The sequence below is a fragment of the Prionailurus viverrinus genome, chromosome E2, assembly GCF_022837055.1.
Source record: "Prionailurus viverrinus isolate Anna chromosome E2, UM_Priviv_1.0, whole genome shotgun sequence".
In the NCBI taxonomy this organism is placed as follows: domain Eukaryota; kingdom Metazoa; phylum Chordata; class Mammalia; order Carnivora; family Felidae; genus Prionailurus; species Prionailurus viverrinus.
The window spans coordinates 24,739,905-24,764,850 of NC_062575.1; the positions used below are offsets into that span (position 1 = coordinate 24,739,905).

Genomic DNA, 24,946 nt, shown 5'->3' on the forward strand with positions numbered 1-24,946 from the left:
GTGGCAAACAATGCCCTAAACAACAGTCTTTTTCCCTTCTAGAGTTTTCTCTCTGGCAAACACGTAATAAAATTAGAAATGATAGAATTGCAAGAACATACCTCAAATCCTCTGGGCAGAAAGGAGGCTGAAGAGCTGAAGGGAAATGAAGCTATCTTACTGAAAAGACCTCTTAATATAGGACCTGTTCCACCAGAGACAGGAAACATCTATCAAGAGCTGAAAAGGAGTCAGCTGGGGATAAACCAGGTTCTCTCTGAAGAGAATGGTAATCTGGCTGGACGGGTGGAGGAACAGGTAACAGCTGTGGAGAAACCAGTATCTTCCTTCATTATGCTTGACAACAGCACACTCAGAACCAAACATGAAAACAGAAATAGAGAGCTTTAGTGACCAGTGTTGGCTAGAGGGCCTTCCATAACTCTCTTCTACATCCTATCCCCTTGATAGGGTCTTTCTAGGATTTTATTTCAGATGCTAACCTCTTGCTTATCATACATAATTAGGATAATTTGCTTCAGATGGTTCATTGATGCAAGGACTACATTGAAAATGTTGTATTTCCAGGTATGAGTCAAGGTCTCTTATTTAGTCCCAGAGAATATTTTACTGTTTGAGGACTAGATGACAGACTGCTTCAGTTCTTTTTTCCTTCAGGGAGGAGCTTCCCTTTTTACTGTAAATAAATCTAGTGGCATATAATTACAGCTTCATCACCCTCTATAGAAGCTGAGGCAAGCTACTTGGCATCAATTATGTCTGGAATGAAAAAAAATGCTTTGGTTTACTTCTTCTAATCCCCTTTGTCTCTGACCAATACTGTAGCAATATGAAGTTGGCTTTCCTAGGAATGTCATAGGTCAAAAAATAAATAAATAAAAACCACAAAGAAAGGAAGAAAATAATATCCTATATTTCTAGATATGTATCTAGCTAATGCTTTGCATGTAATGAATATTCACGAAATTTTAGAATCATAGTTCTAATTCATTTCATTCAGCAGTGACAAATATTTCAATAACTAGCTTCTCAGATATTACCATGGAAACACTTGTTTTACTCACAGACACAGTGCACAAACTAACCTCTTCAAATGAAAAATCACTTATTTATTTATTTACTGAACAACATTTTGTATTGCATCTACAAGATACTAACTATTGTAACATGACCCAGGGAAACAATGTAAAAAGGGCAAAAAAAGAATGTCCTGTCTAATGGAACTTAATGAGGAAGAGGACTTATTAAAAAAAAAGTGGAATGAATACATAATATAATTTCAATTTTGAAAACTGGATTGAAGGAAACATTGGCACAACTAGGCAGAGGGGAAAAAAGACAAAGCAGACCCTACTTTATATGGTGCTGTCAGAGAAAGTTATTTTTTAAGTGAGTATCCTTTAAGCTGAATCTGAAAAAAAAAATTAGAAAGGGCTAGACATTCAAGCAGTGGAAGCAAGAGACTTCTAGCCAGCACGATAAGCTTGGGCAAAGACCCTCAAGGGAGAAAGACCTTGGTTTGTTTGAAGAATTGAAGACCTCTGTGGCTAAGTGTAAGAATAAGAAGAATGTAATCAACACTGAAACTGGACAAAACGCATTTTGAATAAAATGTACACACACATGCACAACACACACACATGCATACGTGCAATTAAGCAGGAAGAACATTTAATAGGCTGTAATTGCAAAAGTTGTTGGTAAGAGATATTTATTAAACATAAACTATGTACCAGGACTTGATGAGGTACTTGGTGATCTAAGGTGGTAGCAGTAGAGATGCGGACAAGGAATTGTGAAAGCCACATGCTTTCATGAATACCGTAATATAGACAGACATCCAACATACAATCAACATCACCACTTTGGAGATTGGTGTTGGCAGCCACATTTTACCGATAAGGAGGCTGAGGCTGAAAAAGGGTGAGGGGCTTCCCCAAGGCCATGAAAAGTGGCATACATGGGTTTCAAGGTCTGTTCTTGAAGCGTCCAAAGTCCTTGCACTTTCTATGATCTTGCAGTGCTTCCCAAGGAAGCGGACTTTGAGATTCCATTGCCTTCTTAGGCAACAAACTTCTTAGAAATAAGACTGTGATCAAGAGTGAGCATTTTTCAAAAGCGAAGAATGTCAACTCCTGTGACCCATAAGATACATTATCCAAAAAGCATTCCACAAAATCTTAAGTGAAAAGAAAGAAAGCTTAGGGAGAAAAGTAAAAATAATTATCTGTTGATAAACACCAGCACCAGGGTTTGCTACTTTATTTATTTCTTTTAAAAATTTCTGTTGGCTTTTTTGTAATAAATATAAAACAGTGAGTCAAAAATATGGCATTTTATAACACTCATGAAACAATAAATTTAGGAGATTTAATTTTAACTTCCCTGCCAGCAGGCATTTTTCAGGATCTATCTGCATGCACAAGAGGGAGACAGGATTGATTTTAAAACAGATGAAATTGATAGCCTCAACAAAATGCATACAGTACTATTCTCATTTTGGGGGGTGTAGCTAGGAGATGGTAAATTAATAGAATCCGTAAAACAATATTTGAAGAAATCATACTTAACAAAATATATTTCAAAACCATCATTAACAGAAGTATGACTTTTAGAGCTCACTTTTGACAGAGGGGAGCACATAAGTAAAAAATACAGTGGAAGGATTTGAAACCAGAATAATCTTAGTGTGAATAACAGCTCTGCCATTTACTAATTTTGTGACCTTCAGTCTTAACCTCTACTAAACTCCGATATTTCAGAAATACCTAGTGCAATATCACGTGCTTAATAAGTAATTATAATTATTATTAGTATATATTTTAACTAATGTCATAGTCTAAAAAGCAAAATATAGGATTAAATCATTAGGATTGCTTTATTTTGTTGTTATAGCTACATGACTTTGATTTGGAGCAAAACATTATAAATAGTCCCTTAATGGGTCCCTATAACAGAAGACAATCTAGTTCCCTGTATTGGAATAACTCCTCCTCTGGTAATTTCCAAGTATTTTATTTATTCAGGGTAAAGGAAAGGCTTGCACTTTATTCCTCCTCATTTAAATGTGTGGGCCAATATCATTATTTTTGAAATATACTGGGATCAACCTGCAGGACACATACAATCTCCATCTTTTTTGGAGTCATGTTTTCAGCCAACATACACATTGGCTGAACCTCTTGTGCGATCCCCAATTCCATATTCTAGCACCTCACCTAAATGAGATTGATGATCCACAGAGAACATGCTGTCAGGGATTGTTTGAGAATCTTGGCCTATTTCATACAAATATATTTTCTTTGTTTTGTTTTCACCCTATAAGTTACTGAGTAAGAATTTAGGACTGAAGCAAGGTGGGCACATGTGTATGCTTCTTTCCATTTGTTCTTAGAAGCCAAGTTGATACCCTTTTGAAGAAAGTAAAATTGACACTGGATAGTAAAAGGCCTTAGGCCTAGGCTTTGTGCCAGTGGGTAATACGTGGTACCACGAGGAGCTGACATTTTGTTGGAAGGGCAGAGACATGGTAACCACCAAGCTAGATAGACACAATGCCTCCACACAGAGGTGGAAGTCTTCCAGGCCTTTAAGATTCAGTAGGAATTTTGGAGGACAGCATTTCTCAAAGAGTGCCTGAGAAAAACTTGTAGGGCATAGCACATCAATATATGGTGTGGCGTTTGTGGTGTGTGTGTGTGTGCGCGTGTGTGTGTGGTTTACTTAATAAGGTCGTGGAGCACTGACACCGAATTAAACCAAGTTCAACAACATTCCTTTCTTCTTCTTTTGTTTAACTCTAAGATTCCCTTACATTTATAAATACATATGAATCATGAGAAGGCTATATGGTCTTTGCCATTTAGCAAACATAGCTGATTATAAAATCTTTCAAATTTCCTTCAGAGAAAACTATGCAACTAGTGGTAAAGGGAACCCAGTCAGGAAACAAACCTGCTCCAGGAGGATAAATAATGCCACACAGGTTCAGCCTAGGAAGTGATGCTTGCAATGTCAAGGAGGCATCAGGAAGTATTCCTGTGGAGTAGTATCATGGAAGATGGAGAGAAGAGATTGAAAAGGGACCTGAGACTTCTCAGCTATGTTAGAAACTTTGGGGTTTACCCTGCTAATGAGGTTTTCAAAGCAGAGCAAGTGATGGAATATTTTGTTAGTATTAATTCAGAAGTGCACAAAATACACGTGAAATATGCAGAGTCTAGGAAAAAAGGTATGAGACACTGGAAACTCCAAACTTTGTATAAACATACTATTCAGAAGTCCTTGCTTTGTATCATTTTATCTCAACTTGGTTTCAGGAAGGGAAAGGGAGTGAAGGAAACAGAAATGGAGGAAAATATTGAAAGTTTCACAAATGGGTTTATAAAGGTACAGTCCCCAAATGTTGATCCAGAGGACTGACGACTTCACTTAGTGTTTAAAAGAGACATAGAAAATCAAATATATATCCTCCTGTTGTATTTTCCATAGGTCAGACTTCCAAGGTATATGTTCTGAACAGTAACGTAATGGTTTTTAAAGACAAAGATACACACACACACACACACACACACACACACACATACACTGGCATGGCAAAACACTCTAGATAGGAGAAGTCTTGGTAGAGATTGGATTACCATGCAAATTATAAAACAAATATCCAGTAACTATCCATTAAATATCTATGAACAGTGCTTATATTTGAACCTTATTATATACAGTTTTGAAATTATGGAGGATAATTGGGTCATTGTGTGGATTTTAATATAATTTCCCAAATTCCAATATTTCCTCTTTTTTCAATTTATCATCATTGTTATAACTTGATTTCTCTTGTGTGCATAATTTTTATTTCCAAGGACCCGTCTTTTAGGGCTGGTTTTTAAGCTATTTTGTTTTCTTTCAGTTATAAAAAACATCGATACTCTGATAAAATCTATGGACTTTCCCCTCCTTTATGTGCATATATAGGTAATTTCATTCAACTTTACTTTCAAGTTGAAAAGATTGAAGCATGTGATGCTTATTCATGGTTCATCCTTTCCTTTCCCAAGTTTAAAACTCATGCTCTAATAAACAGAAGTTAGTATTTCAGGAAAGCTAATAGGCAGAGGAATGAATAGAAAACCAAAAATGATGCTGTGCTTTCCGCAGCACCTTTGATTTTGTCCCATTCAACTCACTTCCATCACCTTCCAATTCACACCACCACAGAAAGACTTGCCAAGAAAAAAGAAAATTAAGTTTTGCCTGACAAAGTGACAGTGTTCTGTGATGGTAGATAGTATCTTGGCTATCAACGTTGAGTGTTCCTGGAACATAAATGTATATTCCAGAAGCTTTTGAAAGCATTCCAAAAGATGCAAGAGAATGCAATCCTCTCTCACCTTGTCCACACTTACAAGGAACTATGATTTCTAAGTCTTCATTTTGTTGTGTGATGTGTCAGAATAAAAGGGGACCTTTATCTCCGTAAAGCAAAGTACCTGAGCAATGAGAACAAGAATGGATGCGTGCATCCTATGCACTCTCCAAAATATTGAAGACGTAAGCCCCAACTTAACTGAAATACATGTGCAGAATGTATGAATGTCAACAAGATTTTGAGGCAGCCTGATGTATTGGGGCAGGAAGACACAAGTGGTTTGTTATCAGATATATCTGGGATCAAATATTATATATCACATCTTTGATGTACTAGGGTTCCAATACATTTCTTCATACATACTTCTCAAGGTTATGTGAGAATTAGTGATGAGGCTAAAATATGCTGACATCATCCGTTCATTCATTCATTTTTTCATTTAGGCAATATGCATTAAATAGTTATCATGTGGTGTTCTTACAACAGTGAAGGGGGTAAAAATCCAACTCATTGTATATAATCATGCTTGGTACCTAAGAACAAATCAATGAATAATATCTATAGAATCTTATATTGCATTTCTAATGGATCCCATGACAGTTTTATGGTTGCAAATAGATCAGATCATCCAAAATGTATCTGTTGGATGCTTGCTTTTCAAAAATTAATAATGAAAGTGATACCTCAGTCATTAAATATTTTTGAAATAAGGTAAAATAGTCTTACATAAAGTTTAATCAACTCTGCTAATAAAAACAATATAAGTTGGGTTAAGTGTTGATAAACAACAAATTGTTTTTTAATAAAACAGAAATATGATATGGCCCCATAATTCTCAAAATTTTTCTTTTTTTAGTTTCATTTCTTATAAAGGTTATTTCATTTCAAATTAGTAATCTCAAGAAATAGAACAGTCTGCTCCCATAGAATTCCAAGTATGGCCTTGAAATTCATCTCCTTATCCCAACGTTCCAGATATACTTTGTTTTTCTAATAAATCTATTTATCTATCTATCCATCTCCTATATATAGATATTACCTATCTACCTACCTATATCTATATAGATATATAAAATTTCAGCTTCCTTTAAAATTAATCCACAATAAATCATCAGACATTAGATTTTTTTTCAATTGCATCTTTACTGGTAGAAAGGAAAAATATTTAAACCGAATGTTATATATGTACTCCTAAAAATCTGTGACCTCTCCAGAAATTTTCAATTATCTAAAAGGTAATTGACGTCATAGTAGCACACTGGGGGAATGTGTGTAGTTTTCATTTTCCAGCTAGTCAGTGTGCCTATAAAATCTGCTTATGTGGAGTTGCACTGCCTTGAATAAATCTATTATTTTCTTTCTATTTTTTAAAGCTGAGTGTATTCAGATGTTATTACATCAGTGAAAATTTCAGCCTTTTAGATAGGGGTATCTTAACGCATTTCAATAGTATAAAGTCCTTCAAGTGATTTACCGGGTGTCTACTTTTAGAGAAAATGTCTAGACAGTAGCTATCTACATTAAGATAAAATGAAGTGTCAAAAATGGTTTAAACCAAATTCTTAAGTGTAGTCAGTTCATGGGATATTTGGAAGTTGATTTAAAGATTCACCATTTCTGGGGCACCTGGGTGGCTCAGTCCATTGAGCATCTGACTTTTGGTTTCAGCTAAGGTCATGATTCCAGGTCATAGGATTGAGACCCTGTCTGGCTCTGCCTGAGCATGGGGCCTGCTTAAGATTCTCTCTCCCTCTCTCTCTCTCTCTCTCTCTGCCCCTCTTCCCTGCTTTGTGCTTTCTCTCTCGCTCTCAAATGAAATTTAAAAATAAAAAATATAAAGATTGACCATTTCATCACTATTTCCCCAACATACCAAGCACTGAGCTTGATGTTAGCTTAATAATACAAACTCCTCTAGGGGCGCCTGGGTGGCTTGGTCGGTTAAGCATCCAACTTCGGCTCAGGTCATGATCTTATGGTCCGTGAGTTCGAGCCCCGCGTCGGGCTCTGTGCTGACAGCTCAGAGCCTGGAGACTGTTTCGGATTCTGTGTCTCCCTCTCTGTCTGCCCCTCCCCTGTTCATGCTCTGTCTCTGTCTCAAAAATAAATAAAAGTTAAAAAAAATTAAAAAAATAATACAAACTCCCCTAATGAGTAATAATAAGAGAATTGTAAACACCAATCTTCTCCCTTGGCTGAAAACAGTCCATCTCAGACTTAAGCATGCATCAGAATCACCTGGAAGACTGTTTAAAATGCCTCACCCCAAGCCTTTCTAGTTCAGTAGGCTCAAGAAATTGTATGTCTAGTTTCTGGCTTAAATACATTGTGGAAAAAAACATATTCATTGCAGGTATAATGTTTAGACCAAACTTCTGAGATATGGCATGACAGGTAATTATATTCCTTTACTTCAGGTAAGCTAAATTATTGCATCTTTTATTTTGGTCGTGGCGGCTTAACTAATGAAATAACTCATGTAGATCTACCTGCCAGCATGTATGAGTCTTTTTCATGCAGATTACTTAGAAATATTAGGAAGGGTATCATTACAGGAGCTCTATCCACTAACTACACTACAGAATGCATTTAGTCGTGAATGATTTTCACCACAGGATATCAAAAAGTCTTTTCATTTGCTCTTCTTCACTTATGCTCACACACTTTAAAAGTTAGATTTTCAACTGGTGCACCTGGACATAGGAATACTTTTGAAACAAAATTGGGTAAATGGAGAAGGGAATACTACCTATGCTCATGGATAACTTTCCCCCTCACTATTCTTTATAACTGCTTAGAAGAAGGTTCTTGTCAAATTCTTCCCTTAAATATGCGTACATGTAGGCTAGTCATAAAAGACTTACTTGTGTTCCCCAGATTTTCCCCTTGGATTTCCATTCTTTCATTTTTTATAAAACTGGAGGCCCAGGGCATCTCTCTGCACTTAAATGTCAGGGAAAACATACTAGGTGTTCAAATAGAGTGAATATAATTATATTCCCATCTAATCTGATAAGGTTAGGGAACTGTTGTGGTAACATCAAAGCCATTACATTTATCATGGAGCTATGTCATGAATAAATGGTACTGACCCTAATAAAAAAAAAATGATAATGACAATAAGGATGATGACTGACATTCATTGAACATTTACTAGGAACCAGATACTATATTAAGAGATTCACATGAATTTATATCAATTGCCAAAACAGCCCTATGAGAAAGGCACTTTTTATTTGTCATTTTAGAATACATGGAAACTGAGTTTCAGAAAGACTAAAGTAACTCCCTCAGTGTCACAATGACTAGAAGGTAAAACTATGCTTCTATCAAGGCTGCTCAATTTCAGAGTCCATCACTTTGATGACTACCTCACTGTCTTAATCCTGAGTTATATTTTGTGCTATTTTTTTGTTATCTTATTACTCAAACTAAGTACACTGATAAGACATTTTACAAGATCCTTAACAAAAGTAAAACCCCTACCAGGTAAGAATATGTCCCATTTTTAAAATGGAGAAATGAAAGCTGAGAGGGGTTATTTCCTTTATGTCTTAACCTTAACGTACTGTTCATCATATAGTATGCACAAAAGTCATAGATGCTCACAGTTGTGGTTCTCACACTCATTTAGGCGATAAGTCACTAGGTAAGGATATCCTTTTCTCAGAAAGAAATGATCCATTTTTTCATCTATAATTAAATTGGTAAAGTTGAATGGGACCTAAATTCAAACAGACCTAATATATTAGGCATCATCATTATATTCTCTAAATTTCACAAACCTTACAGTATTTCCCTGTTAATTCTTCTTATGGTAAATCTGATGTCGCCTTGACTGTCATGCTTTACAGGCATTTTTTTTTTTGTAGAAATTATATCGTAGTTATTTACAATGGTAGTGTAAGCTATCATTTTTACTACATTAACTACTGCCCGGTGTTTCATATTGAAGTGATTAATATCACAGAATCATTAATATGAATTATTAAGCTGATTCTCTGACATCCTAAGAAACAACTTAGCACTAAGTTAATGCAGCTTTGCAAATGAAATAAGCACATTCAACCGGCACCAATTCCAAGTGTGTGTATCTATCCAAACAGCTCTGCACAGTGGTAATTCTCCTAATCCCTATAATTTATTCATCTCAGATACACTCCAAAGCATTGTTTGCATGTGTTATCCACTAGCTTTAAAAACAGTATTCATTATTGGGAGGGAACAGATGCAACTCTTCAGAAAGGTTTGTTGCAGTGATGTTTGTGCCGAGGAACATTCTATTTGGCAAACATATGTAACCTGATAAGCAAAATAAAAGAGGAGTTTTGAGGATTCAAGATTTAAGTTCTTTACTTCCACGATCCTCCCAAGAGCCACACTACAATCACTGTAACAATTCCAAATCTCATTCTAGATGCCCGTGTATATTCAAATTGGAAAGAAACCTGTAATTACCCAGTGGAATTTTCAAATACCCTTAAATTTGCTACTTTGAGCCACAGACACCAAATGGACACAAATGAACATTAATGTTCATCAATTTATCAAAGCTGAGGTTTTAAAGTGATAAATGTTTCTCCTTGTTCTTGGCACAAACCATCCACAGCAACTCAGAAAAGTGAAAAAAAAAATCGTTGGACCAAATATCAGTCAACTAAGAGATGTCACTCAGCTTTTAAAGGCAGTATAAGCCCTCTGATGTCATCAATGATGCTGACGTCGAGTTTTATGTTACAGGTCATTCAAACAGTGAGTGCCATGGACAAAGATGATCCCAAAAATGGACATTATTTCTTATACAGTCTTCTTCCAGAAATGGTCAACAATCCGAATTTTACCATCAAGAAAAATGAAGGTAAATCTATTAGCCTTATGAAACAGGGTGGAACATAAATTGGAAAATAGGATGTGATTTCATAATTTGACTGAAAATATCAATAAAATAATTTTTGCTCACCCATGAACAATTGAAACTTAGCTTATCAGCCTAATGGCTTGGTAATTACATCACTTCTTCCTTCCAATATTGAAACAATAGATAAGAAAGCTGTTAATGTGAAAGTTAATTTTATCCCAGGGAATACCTCAATCATCTTACTTTGAAGAATGAACAGTAAGATTTAACCCCTGGGAAAGTTCCAGGAATTTTGAGATACTGAGATATCTGTTAGAGAAGGAACTGGCTTATACTTCACAGTTGCTAAGTTTTAATTGAATGTTTACCAAGTCTTTAGGGAAAGCCTATCCTAATTTTGCCTGATTTGTGGGTACACGTTAGAGGTATTTGTTTAAGCCTGTACCAACTTTGATAATAGCAATTGGATCAGGAAATCCTTCTTGAAGGACACTCCTTATCAGTATTATTGTGGAGGTAATATAAACTGATTTTATTGTTAAGTCTTTCACTCATGGAGAACATTTAATCCATTTCATTATTTCTTGAGAACTAAGTTTGGATTACTGTTTTCCCTAACTATTATCTATTACATACGAAGGTTATAGATCTATTTTTTTAAGTCCATCTCATCTGTACATTTTTGTTTCCTAATCTGCTGTATATGTAACAAGCATTTTTTGCTGTTGATTTTGGCTCAGGTATATTTAAAACTTAGCTTTGGCTGTTTTGGAATGATTAGCAAAATAAATGTATTGTTTTAAGCTGTTTTCTGGCTTTACTGTAGGCATTTGTTTGGATTTCTGAATGGTCTCTATAAAAACTATACTCAGAAGAGTCAAACTTAGTTCATGACATTTGGGTAATTTGCTATGTTGTGTTTCAAGGAGGGAGTGAATTTTGACGACATTTCCTTCATGAAATAAAACATTTTATGGCCCTACCTTTTAACATGATGCTCCTTACTTAGTTCTTTGGGGATGCTTTGATAAATGTAAGTGCAACACCAAAAATGAAATGGAGAAGTCCTTATACAGATATTCCTCGTTTAGCTGGCCTTCACTATTATAAACACGAAGGAGACGAAATCCTGTTCTTTCTCCTTAGTAATGGAGTACTCCTTTGTTAACCTTCCCTAATTAGGAACTGTAATCCATGTACATTGTCTTTGTTTTTCAGTTATCAAGATTTCGTTTTTATGAAAGTCACATGAATATGGCTAAGATGAAAGCCAAACAGAAATTCCAAGCTGAGCTAAAAGTCTGTGTATACGTGTGGTCCATGCTCACTTTGATTGTGAGCTAATAGGTATCAGTCATTATTTTTGCATATGAAATGCCCTCCATTTAAAAATTCTCTGTGAAGAAATATTTTCCCATCCCAAAGGTTTTGAGCTTTTTGGCATATTCTGGGCATGCAATTTCAAGATGTGCCTGTCATATAAGTACAGCCCGTCAAAGGCACCACATAAACATATTGCAAAGGAATGAGAGGCTGTTTGGGGTGCCAAGGAAAGTGCAGTTTCGTACTGTATTTGTTTGTACCCTAAATCTTTTAAAGAGGGGATTTTGGTCTGACAGTGAATGAATTTCATGTGTTTTCTCTGAATTTTGGAAGCAGTAAGAAGTCAAATTTGCACTATTAAGTAACCTCTTTCACCCTATCACACATTTCAATAAGCCCTTTAACAGAATATTTTAAAAGCATGTATATTATATGTTTTACTTTGAAACTAGAACATGGAAGTTACACTTTTTATTTATGTCACAGAATTGTGTGAGTGTGAAATAACTGAAAAAATTTTTACAAAGATTCCAGGTGTTATGAATATTTTGTGCAAGGACCACTCTGTGCTACAATTGTTCCATTTAAATTGTGCATTTATTTTGCCAAAAGTGACCATATAATTTATTTTTCCAATTGGGGCATTTTTTAAAGTGAAAGGGGTTGCTATTTATATTTGTTCCTGAAAAAAAAAAAAAACAAACATAAACCAGGATTGTATTGTGGAAATCAGGATATATGTTCACTGTGATTTTGGATTTAGGATCCAAATATTCAACTTCTCCGCAGAGTAAATCATGAGCTCACTAGTTTTTCGAATAGATATGTATAATTTATACTCTATCTTCCTTTTCCTAGATCAGAAATTCACAAGTTTTGCTACATAGACCACTACCTTATTGGCATCTGGATAGTTACTATAAAAATAGGGTTGGGGGAGATGGTCCCTTCTTCACATGTAGAAACAATCAAAGTATTGGAAAAAAAGTTGTCAGATTTAAAATTATGGAAATAAATAAGTAAATAGATAAATCAGTATTTTGTTAGCCTATTACCCATTCCCTGTTAATGATAAGACAATACAAGCACAATTGAAAAATCCAAATACTAGACATTATTTATTTTTAAACTATGGTATATTTCATGTTTTAAGATGGAGAAAATCAAATGGTATAATCATATTTAGGATTGTTTTTTTTCTTCATAAAATGGACTTTAAAATGGTCATTAACTGATGTTTCTCCACTGAGAGTGTCATGATTTATGAGTCCCAGCCCAACAGATGAAGGTTAATATTTTGAGAGATCTAGTATATCCAAATTTATAATTGATGGCCAGATGATTTCCTTATTTAATTAGATATTTATGGGTGATGGTTTTAGTATTTCACATTTTCTAAGGAAATTGTAGCCACGTCTTTCAACTTGAAGTTAATGTGACCTTTCCCCTCCCTTGTATAGATTGGTCCTTCTGCAATTTTCAGCTGACTAATTCATAATCAAAGACAAAAAAAGATCAAAATTAGCTGTATCCTATCTCCTACACAGTTGGGTGATTCCACAAATAATTCTCTTTCTGAATATATGAGATTCATATTTCATCCAGATTAGGAAAACAACTTAAAATACCCATAAAGGTGAAAGCAAACATCAAAAATATGATGAGTCACATCATATATGTATCACATATATACACCGATCATAGCACCTCACATTGTCTAAATAATATGGCCCAGACATTGGTTTCCCCATCTTCCAGTTGGGTGAATTTAGAAACAAATTGAGTTTTTTGCTGACGCATTGCAGTATTGGCCTCCATTCTAACAATGAAAATGGAAGATACTCAACAATTCAATATAACAAGACATGGAAGATAAATGGACCTTTCACAGATACAGAAATATCTTGGTTGCAGAAAATTTCAGGTCTGCCAGGATCATGGTCTTCTCCAGCCTGCACATTGTAGTTAAAAGATTTGATTGGAATTACCAGAGAGCAGTCTGGAAAAATGGGAGTCTTCATGTTTTGTACTGAAATATTTGAATCATGTGTATACAGAAATGAGGAAAACCACAAACAGGACAGTATAAAAAGGAAAGAAGCAGACAATAAACTTGGCCTTAATTACACTTTGGTTAGGCTTCAGAAAAGACAGCAGGGGAACCAGAGTACCTGATGATGCTAACATTTGTTTCTCTTCTTGGTATTTCCTTTGTGACCAAAATCCTACTGATAAGCACCTCACTCCCCAGGTATAATTGTGATAATTAATTTGGATAATGTTGATGCTGACTGCAGCTTTGGATAAATGCACCTGGTAATCTCAATGTCCAAAACATGGTTCCCTGTTTAGAATGCATTTCATGCTTTGTTTTGTGGGGTTTCCATCTCAATTGATTGGCTGGTTTCAAGCAATATGTGTTTTATGTCTTTTTATCCTCTAGAAGCACCCCTTGTAAGAATACAGACTACAGGCTGATAATTTTAAACCATACTTTCCTCATCTATAATACCAGGATAACAATACCTATTCACCCCACAGGTGTGCTGTGATAGATACGTGTAACCAAGGTCTTAGACAGCTCTTAGCACAATGTCTGGCGCATAAAACAAAAAAAACCAAAAACCAAAAAACAAAAAACCTTCATCAGTAAATGGGACGAGATCCTTATAAGATTAATCTATTAATTCTTAAATTCCTATGCTATGTCCCATCTCCTCTGGCTTATCATTCTCAACCAGCCCCTTGGCAGCTTTAACTCTGTTAATTTTCGAATATTGTACAGTAATTGCGAAAGTGGCCTCATTGGTAGTTGTGAAAACCTTCATCCTTACTAGAACACATTACGAGAAATCTGCTTAGTAATGTATTGCAATCTAAATGATATAATAGAAAGATAAAAGAAAAAAAAAAGGAGGAGGAGGAGGAGGAGAAGGTAGGGAAATAATTAAAATATTTACCAGCCTTGGAAATAGCTGCAGGGTTCTTGGACCTGTTTTTGAATATAAAGGCTTTTCTTTCTTTCTCCTGTGCCAAAATGAAACTCAGCTTTCTCCACACAATAGCCGACCCCATCTTCCAACTTGATGGGATTACTTTTCATTTTAGCATATCAAGTTGTTTTAAATACCCACAACCTCCTAACAAAAATACCCTGTGGAATCATTTTGCACAGGCTGGAAGATTAAAGGCAACATTCCTTTGCTTTTTTGAAGAATGTCAACTTATCTCACGTTCCTCTCACCGCAAAACTGAAATTTGCTGCCTAAAGCTGTAAGTGGATTTCCCTGATCCCAGGCCAGCCAGAGCTGGCCCTCTGTCCTCCATCTTTACTCAGGCTGAATCCTCACACATGCCTCTGCTGTATTCAGAATGGAGGCGCTGAGACAAACAGAGGCCCTCCTCTTTCTTCTCAAGCCACTTGTACCCCCATCCAGGCAGAACTGGACTTGAAAGGTCTTCCTGAAGATCCAGAGCAAAGAGGGCCCCTTTGTAATACAGGTGTCCTTTTCTGGCCACCTCAGGCCCTCATGGAATTCTTCCATTACCTCAGGCTGCTTTGAAGCTAAGATAGGACTTTCCAAAATAACATCTTTCCTCATGTGGCCTTTACGAAAGCCTCCGTCCCTCAGCCACTGCAGATCCATTCTTAACAGGTTTCCCAGGCAACCATACCTAAGCAACAAGTGAAAACCCTGTGCTTGTATGAGTGCGATAATGAATACCTATATATGCATGTTTGCAGTATGGGGACCCTGTCTATGCTGCTCACAGAGAGGAATTTTCCACAGCACTTACACAGCACCAAACATTGACAGAGGTCTTTTCCATATAAGGTATCGGTTCTGATCCACATGAAGCATGGTACTTCTTGTCAATGTTGAATGGTAAAAGGTAGTACTCAATTTGCATGAAACAGGAGGCCCAACTGGGATCCCAAATATGCAGAACAGCATTATGCATACATGATCCAAAAGGCTTCTGCTTCAGTAATTCATAATTTATTGTTTATGCTTCTAGCAATGTTCCGTTGATAAAAAGCCATTTATGTTTCATTTTGTCGTCTAAACTGTAATTAAGGATGATGTGCAAGCTCAGAAAAATAGATAACAGATCTCTACTTCCACTTTCCAAGTTGCATATGATTGTAGAGTTGGGTTCAGAAAACTAGATTTTCTTTTCTTAAGTAGTTTTAATAAAATTCTTGTTATTTTGTATAGTCTCCATATCTTTTTGGTTTGTTTTTCTCTTTTAAATCATAATACAAGAGTGCTTTCAGAAGTTGAGAATTTCCTCTGCATATACTGAAAATCCTAAAAGTATTGCTCTACTCAGAGATAGCACTGCTCCGTATCTGTTCTTTAGTGTATACTGTGGGAGACAATTGAATTCTGAGATTACTGACTACCAGGAATATAATTTAGATACACGACATAGACTCACAAGTGTGGTTGTCCACATGCTATTCAAAGTTATAAATTGATTAAGAGTGTCATAGTTTGCTAAATCATATCTGATCTGGATAGAGCATTCTAATTCAGAAAAAATAATTTTAATGTTTATGTACTTTATTTATTTTGAGAGACAGCATAAGCTGGGGAGGGGCAGAGACAGGGGGGAGAGAGAGAGAATCCCAGGCTCGTACCCACAAACTGTGAGATCATGACCTGAGCCGAAATCAAGAGTCAGACATTTCACCTGCTAAACCACCCAGGCATCCCTCTAATTCTGAAAATTTTTGAAAGAGAGAAACCAAGAGATAAATTGTACATGCTTAGTTATCTTAAAGCTATTGTAGTTACCGTAAAGATCCCTTAGGACAAATAATCTTTTTATTGAGAATTTGCTTTCTGAAACTTTTACTTCAAAAGAAAAAATAGAAAATAAGGAAATCAATCGAACATCAAGAGGAGTAGAGAGAATTACTCAGAGAAATGTTTTTTATTTATCAAATCTTGTTTGGACCACTTTCTTGTTTGTGCCATTAAAAAATAATGCTATTTACTGATTTAGAATCTGTTTACAAGCATAAACATAGGTCTTGGGATTTCGTGGGTGCCAAATAAACATGACTGTCCTTTTGGTAAGCACAAGCAAATATTAAAATTGAATATGGAAACAAAATGAGTTGTCAGTCGATGCAACTTCTCCTTTTCTAAGAAAGTATTAAATGTAGCTGACAATCATTTTATCTCCCTTCAGCATAGAAGTTTGAATTAATTTTGAGCACTTTATAGATACATTAGGTATACGTGACATTCTATCTAGGGATGTGACCTGAATAACACATATCATGTGTGTTGCATCCCTTGGTTTATTAAAGTGGATACAGAAAGCACAGAAAAAATTTGGAAACAGTAAAGGGGGCACTCATGTAAACATTTTTAAAGTTGACTTGGGGTGAAGTAGAATGGATAGTAAAAGAGAGACCCTGTGGAATATATAAAGCACGAGCTTCATAGTTAAGAGTATTTAGCTTTGAATCCTAGCTTTTTTGATTATGATCTGTGAGAACTTCCACAAATAGATGAATAATCTCGAACCTTTATCTATAAAATGGAAATAATTATTACCCATATGGTGTTTTGAATAAGAAAATATTGATTTAATTGTTAAAAATGTGCGAAGTTCAGTGTCTGATAAATTGAAGGTACTCACTCAATAAATATTAATTTCCTTTCCTTATTTCCCTTCTTTTTCTACAATTGTATGAGCCTCCTGAATCTCTCAGCCCACTGCAACAAACCCGCACCCACACCCAATGGAACAAACAAAAATATGAATAAGGAAACTAAAATAAGGCATTTGGATGGTAACTAATGATAAGCTATTTAACTGCCCCTTATTTGAGTGGCCAGTGATTGACCATGTCTGTAAACATCGGCCATAAGTAAAGCAAAGGGAGAGGAGAAATGGTAAAGACGAATTTTGGGGTAACTGAAATTTTTCTTTGAATACAATCCTCATTACCATAACATAATAGATAAAAAAAAAAGAGTACTTACAAATTGTAGGTGTCCATAGAGCTGAGTTTTCTCTCTCTAGATCCAACTGCATACAACTCTGTATACTGGCAAATGGAACATTTGAGAGTTGATAGAATGATAGATTGTTTTATCTTGGAGCACCTTAGTAAAAAAAAAAAAAGAAAAAAGAAAAGAAAATACAGATTAGGAAGATCTTAAATGTTCAATATGGAATGTCAAATATATTTTAAAAACTCAGTGATAGTGTACATTTAAAAAAGGCAATGATGAAGAATGTCTCTCTCCCCAATTTTATTATCCACCACTCTCTCCCTTCTGCCTTGTTCTTACCTCTATATTCCTTATGCATCCTTGAACATGCAAAACCAATGATGCTTTTTAAATGCACTCTCCCTTCCCTTTATCTGGAATACACATCTACTGCTCCCTCCATTTTCTATCTAGCTAATTTCCAATCATTCATAAGAATTCAGGTTACCCCCATCTGTGAGCAGAACAAGGGAATGTTTAACAGTTGCTGTAAGTTTTTTTTTTCCTTTGCTTTTCTCTGCAGGACAGTGTGGTAACTGCTAGGGCGGGCACATGAGTCAAAGAATGTCTCCCCCATTATCCTCTGAGGTTATTAATAAGAGAGTATATCTTTATTCACTCATTCATTCAATACCTATTTATTTAGTGTCTACCATGTGCTAGGCACTGCCTTGGAATTGAAAACAAACCAGGGAATTAAATAGGCATTGTTTTGGTCCTCCTGTACAGTGTATTTTTGTTCTCACAACTCAATCTTATACTAATTTGAATTCACAGAAAGGAAGGCTATAATCTAACATGGATTTTTGTCATATAGTGGAGAAATTCACAGGCTAGGCTGCAAAATACTATGATTTGGGAAGGAAAGATCACACATTCTAACTTCTATACTGTCATAAACAAAGGTCCCTCTTAGACCTCACCCAACTTGTAAAACTGGCCCTACATAAAAAAGAGTTTTCATCTTTACCAAGCATTGTGATGATCAAGGTGGTGATATACATCCATAGTCATGGATAGTGAATTCTCCCCGTGAGTTTTAGATTTGTGCCCTCACTATGTCTGCACTCAGATAAGTTGAACCACATTACTCAATGTGCTTCTGACTACAGTCAGATCATGTTGGGGAGTTCTTTTCAAATTTAAGGTGATCCCTAGGCATCACTGTAATTTATGCGGCAGCACTGCCACTGAATGGGGGCTGATGATTCTATTTTTGTGTGTTTATTAGAATCCATTATAGTTTTTATCCAAGCTTCATTAGATATAGTTTATGTCTTTTCCAGTTCCTATGCATTGTTGGTTCAAATACCTGTCAGTGACCAGGTTTTAGCTAACTTTCAGTGTTTAATGTTTACTGAGGTCTTCTGGCAACTACAGGATGGTATTGTGCTGATTTTTGGACGTGGCATTGGGTTCATTTTTCTGTGTGTTCCCTAAAGAGCCACCAGAATGAATGTACTGATGCACTTCATAGAGAAATATAGTAATTGTTGTTCTTGGACCTTTATGGGTCACCCATTGCCTTTCCTTTCAGCCTAGTAGATAGCTTACTCGAATTTTCTCCGTCTGTTGTTTGAGTAGATCATTCTCAGCCTTTTGATGGCTGTTTATCTTAGGGCAGTCTGAGAAAAAAGTGATATTGTCCCTGGTATGCTGAGCACAAACTTCTTTCTCTGAGTTTCATGCTTTCACTTGGCTAGACTGTCATTTCTCATTCCATCAAGGTCACACTGTGATGTACTTTTCCGGGGACTTCAGTTTCTCCTCCTACAAAATGAATGGGTTAGTGCTGAGGAGCTAAGAATTCACGTACCCTAATATACTGAGAGTGCAAACATGTGCTATTTGGAGAAATATCACAGACTTGGAAATCAGACAAATTCCGCATCCACCAATTAATGAAGATGTGACTTTGCATAGAGCTTTTAACTTTCTGTAACAGACTGTGTTTGATAATGTTAAAATAAAATTGCTGTGATGAACAAATGAAAGGATATATGATAAGTGCCAAGGGCAGTACCTAGAACTTATGTGATGTTCTGTGTACTTTGTCTTCTTCATTAACCTTCAAAAGAAATAATGCACATGCAAGTCATCTTTATACCAGAAATTATTATACCAAATCTCATTCATACTAAAATACTAGATAGTATTATTAAAAGATATGCCTCTGCAATATTACAGGTTCTCTTTCTCAGTATGTTAGGGCAGAATTCTGGACATATTAAAGAATTAAACCATTCCCATATATCAAAAGAACTCAATAAACATATGACACATGGTTCTAATAGCTCAGAATTTGGTAGTCTTGATTATCTTCTAAGGGTGGAGAAAGAAAATATAAGAGTTCTATGAAGATATTTAATTACTGGATTGGTATTGATTTATCAGGAAGGTCTCTCAAAAAAGTAGAGCTTAAATAAAGTTTTGCAGAAATGAATATACTGTTATGTGCAGAGGGTGCTAATCACAGTTAAGGGAGAATGGTCAGATATACAAGGAATTTACTTTAAGGAACAATAAGGAAAGGCCAAAAATGTGTTTAAAGATAGATGCAATGAAACATTTTGTGGAGATCCATGAACTCTATTCTCAGAAGACTTTGCATGGTTCACAAAAGGACATTAATGGTGTGGCTCTTAGTATTTTAAGTATGTCTGCATAGATTCTTGATGTTTTTCATAGAATAACAAATGTGTCCTACACATTTGGGAGGTTTTAAGACAGACACACACACACGCACACGCACACACACGCACACACACACACACACACACACACACATTTCTAGTGGGGCTGGGAAATGAATTGATATAAACACACACGATATATACCAGTAATACATATATGAAAAAGGTCCCTCAGTGCATATTTTCGTATCTTAAAAATAAAAATAATAATATCTTGGCTCATGTTCTGAAACATGAAGTTGACATCAGTTGATAAGAAACTTCCCTTTCTTCTAAATGTCATTGGGCAAATGTTCAACAAAGAAGGTTTTAGAGGGGTTAGGAGAAAATTATCTAAAATTATTTTTTCCCAAAGTAAAATGGATAAAATGTACACAAGTTCACATTTTGATTGTGTAGGGAGAAACAAGAAGAAAATCTATGCCCCTATATTAATTCTGGTATAGGCTTTCTGTCTTTCTAAAATATGTATGTATTCCAAGGCTGATGCTTAATTTTACAAGAAGTTATTTTTGAGAAACAATCTAACATTGCATAGAAATATGATTGCTTATAAAATATATTTAATTGGGAAACATAAAAAAAGATTATACACATTAGATTATAATTCTACACATTAGATGCTTACATCTCTGGTGAGAATTTTATTTAAAAGTCCTGCAGTTATTGTAAGATAAATCTGTACTCTATTACTCTGCATGGGTTATATATCAAATTGCAAGAAAAAAACAATGGTAAAGTTTTTTGAGTTTTTTCAGTTGTTTCATATCATTTACACGATATATGTATCTATCCATCGATCTCTAAACATACACATTCAGGTTGAGCATTATCATTGCCATTTTACAGATGGAAACTGAAGCTCAGCTATGTTAATTGAATAGGCACGGAATGAGGCTACCAAGCTGGGAAATCTGCAGTCTTACAAGGAGCACTTACTGCCTCTCAAAGCCTTGCACTTTTACTCCTAGAACATTTGCTCAGCAAAACTGCTGATATTTTATTTATAGTTTTCAAACACTTGTGATTCTTTTTCTCAAAATATAGAAGGCTAGAAACTATCAGCTAAGCCTTAGAGAAGACCATCACAGTATTAGTTGGGTAAAACTTGGCAACTCTAATCTGATGCCTTAAAAACTTTAATATCACCAAATATACAATATTGTTAAAGAGATACACCATTAATTTATGTCCAATTAAGAAAAATAGCATTCCATTAAAAAGCTGACAATACAACATGCCCTTAACTAAAAGACATATCCTTATTTCATAGGTATTAAAACATATATATGTATATATGTGTGTGTATATGTGTATATATATATATATGTATATGTATGTCATATACACACATATATGTTAGAATCAATAAAATACAGCATTTCAAATAACAAGTCTGAAGGAGAACTGGAGGGAAAAAAAAACAAGAACTTAGGTATAAAAATAGTGCTGGGTGCAACATTTAGGTAATCTAGATCAACATTCCACTGAAATTTGAGTATAGACAAACTGTGAAGGCTATTTTAAAGAAGCACATTTCTAAAGGCAGTCATTGTTTTTATTATATCACTCACTTGCTTAATCCCTTCATAGAATGCCTCTCAAAATAAGCCAAGGGCCATTAAAGGAATTGCGTATTCATTTCTCTCAAAAGCACAATTTCCAAGGTTGGAATTGCAGTGTGAGAATTTAAAATCTAACTCTTGGCTATGCAAGCTGTTCCTGGAAATGCATTATTGGGGTACGTGCTGGGTCTTGTTTATAAATATAGAACATGGAGCTTTTGCATCATAAATTTCTCTTATCAGGGCCCTTCCTCTTTAGAAAGGTGATGGTAACATAAAAGTGTCAGAGAACAGAAAAGTGGCAAGAGTTTTTATATCATAATTCAACGGGACCAAATAGCAAAATTGGTGGGACCTTAAAGAAAAAAGAAGGAAGCAGACATCAGGTGAGGATGGGCTTTAAGGGATTAAGCTAGCTATATAAAACCTACCCTGAAATGCATTCTAAACCTCAATATGCTAACTGCAAAGAGGAATAGGGATAGTGAAATTAGTAAGGCTGGTATAGCAGCAGGAATTTCAAAAAAAGTTAAAAGAAAAAAAATCTCACTGCTAGGGACAGAGATGTTCCTATCCAGGACTCTCCTTAAGAGTAGCAGCCAGGGAAGGTGCTTATTAGATGACCTACATATGGCTCTGTCAAAGGGCAACAATGACAACAAAGTAAGATTCAGGGAAGTTATCAGTATTTTTAGGAGATCTAGTGAAGCAGGAAACCAAGGCCAAGAACAGATAAAGTTCATTATGTGCTAAGTAATCCCTGGATCCCTGCAAACTCCACTCTTTAAGGTCCATGAGTGCTGGGCTCACAGAAGCCCATTCACATTGCAGGGGATCTGAGCCTCCTGTACAACATGCATCAGTTTGTTCTCCTAGAGGACAGAGAGGGGGAACAAAGTTACAATGTGAAGAAAATTATGGGGGAGGAGGAAGCATGGGCTCTCACAAATGTGATTCTGTTATGCTTGATCCCACACGATTCTTGTCCTCCTCCAGCTACTAAAATATAATATATATAAAACATAAAATATATAAAATACAAAATATTCTTAGAGGTAACAGTGATGAAAGTGAGCAATGACAAAGACAATCACACATAGTGGGAAGCCAACTCCCACAGGTTGAGTACAGACTAGGCTCCATCACTTGCGAGCTGATCTTTGATGAGCTATTGCATTTCTCAGCCTGAATCTTCTCTTAAAATGGATACATCCAGGCATTACTTACAGCATTGTGAGGAGTTTTTAAAGATTATGCAAACTTAGAGTACAATACATGGGATCAAAGGGAGGATCAATAAATGGTGGCTGTGGTTAAAGAACATAAGAGGATGGTGAATGAAAGTATTCATTTAAGGTACCTTCACACAAAAAAGTTCATGAAAAGCTTACCTGTCAAGTCTTAGACAGAAAAAACTAGGTGGAGAGAGTACATGTACTTATTAAGACTTATTTGCTTGCAGACAACCCCACTCAAACTACCCTTGCTATAAAGGTAAATTGGCCCAAATAACAGAAAGTCTAGAGTTTATATGGCTTCTCTAATGATGAGACCCAGGTGCCCCAAAGCCCTACAACTTCCTCTACTTTCTTTCTGTGTGTTATCTTGCCTTCCCTGCACAGTCTCTTTAAAGAGAAGGAAACAAAACTTGCTGAAGGATCAGGGCTATACATATCTCACAGCCTGGTATTTCTGGAGGAGAGATCCTCTTTTTCCTGGGTTCCCTATCTATCAACTCCTGTGATGGCCTAAGAGATGCTCATGTGACTCAACTGAGCCATTCTCTGTATTCATGGACATGAAATATCCTCAGGGCTGTTGTGAACAGTTTTGTGAGCTGTTCCCTGTCCAACGCCCTTGGCCCTGGGGTAAGCAGCAATTGAAAACCAGCCCATTTTCCCCATGAGAAATTATGACCCCAGGGAGTCTTCTTTCTCTATTCTCAGAAAGGCCTGATTTCATTTCAAGCCCTTGAACCCTTTAAGGTTGTAGCTGCCCAAAGGTGAATCCATCCCTTAATTCACACAAATTCAACCTTACGCTGGCAGCAGCCTGAGATCTCTGATGGGTCAGCCTGGGTAAGTCCCCACTTTCATGGTGGCAAGCCACTTGATTGACAGCTTTGTCACACTCCAAAGAAATACTGGAAGGTCAGTTTTAAAAAAAGAGATAGGTTGGAAGAATAAAGAGTACAGATGGGATAAGAAGGTACAAGTCATAAATAGGCCAGTAGCATCAATGCTGTGAATGACCTCAGCAGAGGGATTCCTTCACTTCCCTTGGGAAGCTTCTTGGTAGAGCATGACTCTCCCTGTTCAGAAAGTTATGAATTGCAGCTGTCTCTTATGTGACTTACATTGCATTACATTGCAATATGTCATTGTGAGATGTGACATAATATAATGTAAGTGACAGGCAGCTAAAATTTTACAGCAAGAAAACTTTTTTTTTTATATCCAGGGTCTGCTATCAAATTTGATAGCAGCTATCAATCCATTTTTTTTTTCTGCAGATAGATCAAAAATTTGATGTTCATGAAAAGCAGGTCATTTTGAAACATCCACAAACACTTCAGTGCCTGCACAACTCAGTTACCATAAATCAGTTAAAAAAAATCCTAAAAGCTGCATTAGTCTTGACTCAAGTTCTGTTTTTGCCTTCCATGACTAATGCAGATATTGTTTTAGATTTCTTTGGGATATCACTAAGAAGTTTAGTGAGTTTAGTTTTCTTTGGGATATCACTAAGAAGGGACTATCTAATAAATTATTTTAGTGCCCACATCAGACCACGTGTTTCACAACTGAGGGTGGCTTTGCAGTCCAGGAGACATTTGGCAGTGCCTGGAGCCGGCACAACTAGGGAAGTGGTGGGAGATTACTGGCATCTAGTGGGTAAAGGTCAGACATGCTGCTAAACATCCTAAGATACATAGGGCAGTTTCCATAAGATCATTCCGTCTAATGTTTGGCAATTCCTCTGATCCCAGAGGTCACTGTGTAAGAAAATTCACCTAAATATGGCCATGACCTAGTCCAAAGATGGCCAAAGAGTAATTCTGATGACTATAGAACTAGTTTTTTTCCGATGGCCCCATCCTCAAGACAGGCCATGGTAATGCA

At 36.0% G+C, this 24,946-nt stretch overlaps 1 protein-coding gene across 2 annotated transcripts in view; it reads left to right on the top strand.

Moving 5' to 3' along the window:
- Positions 1 to 24,946, top strand: part of CDH8 (cadherin 8) — a 348,752-nt gene that overhangs the window by 285,329 nt on the left and 38,477 nt on the right. Inside the window, exons 9-10 of one of the 2 annotated variants that reach the window (XM_047835884.1) lie at positions 43 to 297; positions 10,109 to 10,226. In XM_047835884.1, the coding sequence (XP_047691840.1) occupies positions 43 to 297; positions 10,109 to 10,226 (373 nt within the window). The remainder of the gene's footprint in view (positions 1 to 42; positions 298 to 10,108; positions 10,227 to 24,946) is intronic. The other variant, XM_047835885.1, reaches the window with a different exon arrangement.